We start from the raw sequence: 7500 nt of genomic DNA on the forward strand, positions 1-7500 counted from the left end.
GTGTGTGTGTGTGTGTGCGTGTGTGCGCGCATGTGTGTGCGTTAGCCCGTTTTCCTGATCTTCCCGGTCACTCATCCCACAAAGCCATCGGCGGACGGAGCCGCGCGACGGCTGCGCGCTGCCGACCGCAGCTGCCGCTCGTGAATGGAAGTCATTGTGGACGAGTGACAGCACGCAGGCGGAGCGCGAGCGCAACACAGCGTTTAAACATCCCGGCCAGAGAGCAGAAGAGAGAGAGACACTCAGGCGCAGGCCAGGTAAGAAACGTTTTGTTACATTTGAACGATACGGAACACCGGTCATTTACATTATCCTCTCGATTGTCTTTGGTTCGACTTTGGACCAGGTTTGGACGCGTTGTTTTTCTAGGCTATATCACGGTAGTTTTTCTGTTTGTCTATTATAGCCTATACTGTCAAAATTGTGGAGTTAAAATATTAATTCGTTACAAAGTTAAGATTAGGTCTACATAGGCTAGCTGCATCATTTTTTTATAATATATTCAGTTTGCGTGTTGTAAAGGTTTGGTGTGTTATTGGAAACGTGTGCGCACGTGATGGAAGGATGGCCATTGGAAGTCCTACATAAATAACCAGTAAAAAAGTATAAAAAGTATAAATAAACATATTTTTTCTATAGTCCTATTTAAAGTGCTTCGTCAAAATTGTGAGAAATGGGTTGAAGAAAGTATTACGCGCAGATGCTGTTGATGAGGGTTTGTGAAGTGGTGTTAGGTAATTGGTGTGAACTCCCGACACCTGCCACCAGAGGGCGCAACCGAGCACTGTGTTTACCGTTATCAGCGTGACGAAGGCATGTGAAGCAATCACATGCCGAGATTCAGCTTTTTCTGTTCAATTGTGGCACACCTTTGTCTCCTGGTCAATCTGTGTTTATCTCTCTCTCTCTCTCTCTCTCTCTCTCTCTCTCTCTCTCTCTCTCTCTCTCTCTCTCTCTCTCTCTCTCTCTCTCTCTCTCTCTCTCTCTCTCTCTCTCTCCCCCCCTATAGATGTCTTGCTGTGTGGTTCTGAGGGGGTTCTATGTGGGCTTGGTCCTGCTCTCCCTGTGGTCTCCATGCTATGGGGAGCTGACCCTGAACTCTGTCCCTCTGGCCCCCGCCAGGGGCCCCTCTAGGGGAGGGCCCCCGAGGCAAGGGGGGCACGGCTGGGGCCCGGCCCGTTCCAGACGCAGCTGGGTCTGGAACCAGTTCTTTGTTCTGGAGGAGTACACAGGGGACGAGCCCCTCTACGTGGGAAAGGTACCAGGACCTTGGTCCAATAATAGTACTTTCATAAGTGCTGGTGTAGCGCTATCTTTGGTTTCTGCTGTGGTCATGTTATAGTACTGATTTAAGTACTGTTATGTCATGAGTACTGTTATAGTACTGTTATAAGTACTGTTTTGTCATGAGTACTGTTATAGTACTGTTATACGTACCGTTATGTTATGAGTACTGTTATGGTACTTTTATGAGTACAGTTATATTATAAGTACTGTTGTACTACGTTATAAGTACCGTCATGTTGTTATTATTATTATTATAATACTTTTATAAGTACATTTATGTTATAAGTACTGTTATAGTAATGATTTAAGTGATTTTTTTATGATACTACTCGAGTATAAACAGTATTATACCTACGTTATATTACTGGAGTGTAACTGTTAATACTGTTATAGTACCTTTCTAATTTGATTGATAAAGTAGCAACACCACTGCTGCAGTTCTGCAAAGGCCCATGTACTAATTATTACTAGACTCTAAGTAGCATTTAATGGTGCGGAGAGAGTTGACGTCTCACTGCCTCCGTGTTGTGGGCGCAGCAGTTGTAGTCTCCATGTAAACGGTCCCAGGTGCCGGCCCTGCTGCTGTCGGCCACGAACACTTTAGCACCCGGCTGATCCACCGCCAGGCTAAACACCGCCTTGTTCATTTCACCCTTCACTGAGCACAAGGCAAACCAGTCAACCACAGCTTATCATCAGGCTTGCGTTGTGAACCTCATTGTTCTTATCCTGGTCTCTACCTCTAGATGTCACCTGCCACTAAATAGGTTCATCGTTCATTCATTCATTTACAAATATATATATATATACATATATATAACTTTTATGTTGTGCACCCTTTTGTAGTTGCTTTCATTTTGAGTACAAGGGTTGGATATTCTCAGCCTCATATCTTGTTTTGGATCAAATCGACTACATGTAAATGTTACTCATTATGATTAATATGATGACAATTCGTTGAGTTCTCTCAAAACATACACACACCAGAATGCCAAGAGTGTCATAAAGTTATTATCATGCCCACATTGGTGCCCACGATTGCACGATGTGCTATCGGCCAATAGTTTTAAACAACAACATCAAAAGTTACTTTTAAGATTAGCTTTCCTTTGATCAGTGTCTCATGTGATAATAAACTACCTCTCAGATGTATCTCTTTGATTCAGTTTCATAATTTTTCTCCTTTTAAGTTTTAGAAATGTCTGGAAATGTCATTTGTTGCTGTTGCTGTTGTGTTATATAATTTGTTCTATAATTGAATCAATGTGTCGCATCAAAAAAAGGTGGCATCAATAAAATCATAAGCAAATCTAGTTTTGCCAGACTGAATCCCTGTCCTCCTCCAGACTGAATCCCTGTCCTCCTCCAGACTGAATCCCTGTCCTCCTCCAGACTGAATCCCTGTCCTCCAGACTGACTCCCTGTCCTCCTCCAGACTGAATCCCTGTCCTCATAGACTGAATCCCTGTCCTCCTCCAGACTGAATCCCTGTCCTCCAGACTGAATCCCTGTCCTCCTCCAGACTGAATCCCTGTCCTCCTCCAGACTGAATCCCGGTCCTCCAGACTGAATCCCTGTCCTCCCTGCAGCTCCACTCGGACATGGACCGGGGCGACGGTCAGGTGACCTACGTGCTGAGCGGAGAGGGCGCTCCCTCCATCTTCACCATCGACCCTAACACGGGCGACATCCACGCCACCAAGCGGCTGGACCGCGAGGCCCAGGCCTACTACACACTGCGCGCCCAGGCCCGCGACCGCGCCTCGGCCCGGCCCGTGGAGCCTGAGTCCCAGTTCGTGGTCAAGGTGCAGGACATCAATGACAACGAGCCGCGCTTTCTGGACGGGCCGTACGCGGCCAGCGTGCCCGAGATGTCCCCCATGGGTGAGTGAGTTAAGGTCTCTCTCTGCAGGTCCTACTGTCCCCTCACAGCCCGTTGAAAGACTGATGAAGAATTTGTAGTGGGCCGAGGAAGTGTAGCCATCAAAACTGTTTTAGATTAAGATTAGGGGGTTTGATTCCTGGGGGCTGGATACTCTAGTGGGGGTCAGGGCGTTTGACCTCCCACTAGGAGGGTACTGGGTTTGATACCAAATGTCTCCAACTGGTAGGATGTCTACATCTACCTGCTCCTTAATCTCATGTATCTGAGTTCGCTGTTGGTCCCTTTAAATAAAATAATTTGCTAATTAACAAATAGATTAATAATAATATTAAATATTAGAGTTTAAAGATTCCATTACACTTTTTTCTCAAAAAACTTGAAGGGGAAGTTGTTTTTGCAAAAATAGTGAGTAAAAGTAATGACATATTGTAATATTGTAACGTTATTTAAGTAATTATTCAATGCTTTGATAGTGCCAAAATGTTCTTTTTTTTGTACTGTTATGATGGTGTTGGCTCCGGACCCAGTGATGTCATGATGTAATGTTGTGTGTTAATGTCATGATGTTTGTGGGTCTAAGGGACGTCAGTGGTGACGGTGGTGGCCACGGATGCAGACGACCCGACCTATGGGAACAGTGCCCGGGTGGTGTACAGCATCCTGCAAGGACAGCCCTACTTCTCTGTGGAGCCCAAGACCGGTGAGCTGACCTAGCACCATGTAGAACCACGCACACACACACACACACACACACACACACACACACATACACACACACACACACACACACACACACAACTACACAAAGACAAACCACAAGACCCTATCTCAAGGTGTTATGTGACAGTGTGCGTTTGTGTGTGTGTGTGTGTGTGTGTGTGTGTGTGTGTGTATGTGTGTGTGTGTGTGTGTGTGTGTGTGTGTGTGTGTGTGTGTGTGTGTGTGTGTGTGTGTGTGTGTGTGTGGCTCTCCATGGTTGTGTGTGTGTGTGTGTGTGTGTGTGTGTGTGTGTGTGTGTGTGTGTGTGTGTGTGTGTGTGTGTGTGTGTGTGTGTGTGTGTGTGTGTGTGTGTGTGTGTGTGTGTGTGTGTGTGCTATGGTGCAGGCCTGATCCGCACGGCCCTTGCCGACATGGACCGTGAGTCCCGGGACCAGTACCTCCTGGTGATCCAGGCCAAGGACATGGTAGGCCAGATGGGGGGGCTGTCCGGGACCACCTCCGTTACCGTGACGCTGAGCGACGTCAACGACAACCCCCCGCACTTTTACCGCAGTAAGAGGACCCTTTTATGCTCTTGATTCAATAACCTTTAACTTATTTGACCTTTAACTGACAACTAGGAATCATGCTTTCATTTTGAAAAAAAAGGAAAAGTTACAAATCCTTTTTAAAACTAAGATTCACATTTTAAACAATGTTAGGAAATCATTTATTGATAGACAGAATTTTGCTACTCTGACGCCTTTGAAAACACTGACACAGACGAACACTCTGAAACATTCAAAACCTGGAATCGCTACTGGCTCTGATGGCGTGATGGTGAACACCTACCTGTACGTACGTGTGTGTGCCCTCCGCCCACGGGCGCCCCCTGTGTGTTCCTAACCGCTGTTCCCCCTGGCAGAGAGCTACCAGTACCTGGTCCCGGAGTCCGCCCCGCTAGCCTCGCTGGTGGCCAAGGTGAAGGCCGTGGACTCAGACCTGGGCTCCAACGCAGACGTGGACTACAGCATCCTGGATGGAGACCCTCTGGGAATGTTCCGGATCGTCACGGACCGGGAGACCCAGGAGGGGCTGCTCACGCTGCAGAAGGTACTGAAGACCCGACCGGTCCTCCTCTAGAACCTCCGCTTAGACAGAACAGACTAAGAACCACCAAGAAGGTACTGAAGACCCGACCGGTCCTCCTCTAGAACCTCCGCTCAGACAGAACAGACTAAGAACCACCAAGAAGGTACTGCAGACCCGACCGGTCCTCTAGAACCTCCGCTCAGACAGAACAGACACAGAACCACCAAGAAGCCTGTGGTCCATCACAGGACAGGATTGAGTCCGTCTGAATGTTGATTTGTTTGATCAATGCTCATAGAATATGCCTTGGCATTGCACTAATAATGAGTTTAACTCTGAGTTCACTTTAACAGTAACATTAATTCAATTTAGATTTTTAAAACATGTAAAATACTGTCTCATATTGTCAAGACAGTTCATCCTGGGGCACAAACTAACAAAGCAACGATTGATAAATGTTAACGTCCCGTGGAAGGTCTCTGTGTGTTTAGTAGCTCATTCAGCTCAGGGGGGCTGTATTGGACTGTCAAATAAGCCCAGATCCTCTTAGCCTCCTGGTCATAATGTCTCTAAAACACACTGGATAATATCCACTCTCGATAATCCTCCTCTGAGCTGCTTGTAGCTCGGTTACACGTCTGATTTACAAGCAAACACTGAATTTATTAGTTATGGTTCAAATATAAACATCTTCCTTCCTTCCCTCCTCCCCTCCTTCCTCCCTTCCTTCCTCCCTTCCTTCCCTCCCTCTCTCTCCTCCCCTTGCTCCTTCCTCCCTTCCCTCCCCCCCTCTCTCCCCCCCAGGTTCTGGACTACGAAGCCCGCCCCAGCTACACCCTGACGGTGGAGGTGACCAACCGCTACGTGGATCCTCGCTTTGTGGCGCTTGGTCCGTTCAGCGACCGTGCCACCGTCCGTCTGCTGGTGAAGAACGTAGACGAGCCCCCCGTGTTCTCCTCCGACCTCGCCAAGATGGCCGTCTCGGAGGCGGTCGACGTGGGCACCAGTGTCGGCAGGGTGTCGGCTCTGGACCCGGACTCCACCAACAGCCCCGTCAGGTAGTAGTTATTCTTGGAAAAACATCTCATTAGTTAATTTTACATTCTTAAGTTGACATTTCAAATTTGATTTAAAATGAATCATTATTCAAAATGTTACATTACATTTATGTATTACTTGTTGTTATTATTATTATTATTCAAAAGAGATATATTTGTAATTTAACATTTGTATTTTTTAATTGTTTCGGTTTTTTATATTCCTATATATATTGTGATACATTTTGAATAATTATTATTTTTTAGATATTTATTTTTAAATAAAAAAATGTACTTTAAATTATTTTTAATTATTTAAATGATTATGCTTTATAGATATTGCCCGCGTGGCCCCCGGCGTGAGTCCGGGAGCTCTGCTCCGGGGGTTGTGCTTGAAGAAAATGCCTATCTAACATTGAAAACGGCAAAATGAAAATGCGATGATCATTATCATTTATTTAATGATTATTAACATAGAAAACACTTACATTTGTGGTTTTCAATCCCGTCGCATCTTTTCGCCCGCCATCTTGCCTATGATTTTTCTTGATTTTCCATTTTCTCGCAAGGTATTGTGGAGGCAAGCCACAACTGCAGCGTTCTCAGTTTATTTGAGTGTGCCCATCGAAAATCTCAATTTTGAGGGGATGTTACCCTTACCCCTTACCCTACCTCATAATGTCTTTCGGGACACGCCACCACTGCGCGTGAATCGAGAATCACCCTTTGAGTGCTCCCAATGAGCTGGTTGGGGCCATCTGTGTATGAATGGATGAATTGTTAAATGAATGGGTGGATGTGTGGCATTAACTGTAAAACAAACTGCTCAAAATGGGAAGAGGTGGGAAAAGGGCAGTGTATTACATTTTATAAGAAGAGCATAATGAACCTGATTTCACCTTGCCCGACTCCGTCAAAACACATCTATCTGTATAGCGGTGAATCTCAGTTAGTCTCAAAGGCTTCACAGTCCCCCATTATACTAACCTGACGCACCAGATTGTTCGATTTACAGAACCATCTGGGAAATCGTCCATGGAAACTGTTTGGATAAGGGCAGGCACTTCCAAAAATGGACGAACCATCTGTCCATCTCTGTCTTCCCGTAGATCTTGAGCCCCACGTAGGACACTGATTGGTCCAAACCACTTGTGGTGGGACACAAACGCTTCAATTTGAAGTTTGGCAAGAGGATTCCTGCGGGATATTAATGTCTCGAATCCAGCTGCCTCCCAAGATTCACACTTTTCTCCCCCTCCCCCCCAAGCCAACAACATGAGAGGGACAAGCTCCTTGAGAGGCAACGTCCGACGCTTCTCCTGCTAACTAAACATATGTGCTTAGTCGTTAAATTTAAGGCAGGTGTAAACATGTGTGTGTGTGTGTGTGTGTGTGTTTCTCCTGGTTCTCCAGGTACTCTATTGACAGGAACACAGACCTGGAGCGGTACTTCCACATCGACGGGTCCACCGGGGTCCTCAGAACGGCCCGGCTGCTGGA

At 46.2% G+C, this 7500-nt stretch overlaps 1 protein-coding gene across 1 annotated transcript in view; it reads left to right on the plus strand.

Moving 5' to 3' along the window:
- The first annotated feature begins 1009 nt into the window (after positions 1–1009).
- Positions 1010–7500, plus strand: part of LOC130387870 (cadherin-7-like) — a 14043-nt gene continuing 7552 nt past the window's right edge. Inside the window, exons 1-7 of the mRNA XM_056597168.1 lie at positions 1010–1258; positions 2877–3171; positions 3753–3872; positions 4277–4444; positions 4797–4984; positions 5768–6021; positions 7414–7500. The exon at positions 7414–7500 is cut by the window's right edge and continues 50 nt beyond it. Of these exons, the coding sequence (XP_056453143.1) occupies positions 1010–1258; positions 2877–3171; positions 3753–3872; positions 4277–4444; positions 4797–4984; positions 5768–6021; positions 7414–7500 (1361 nt within the window). The remainder of the gene's footprint in view (positions 1259–2876; positions 3172–3752; positions 3873–4276; positions 4445–4796; positions 4985–5767; positions 6022–7413) is intronic.

Source organism: Gadus chalcogrammus, chromosome 8 (genome assembly GCF_026213295.1).
Source record: "Gadus chalcogrammus isolate NIFS_2021 chromosome 8, NIFS_Gcha_1.0, whole genome shotgun sequence".
Classification (NCBI taxonomy): domain Eukaryota; kingdom Metazoa; phylum Chordata; class Actinopteri; order Gadiformes; family Gadidae; genus Gadus; species Gadus chalcogrammus.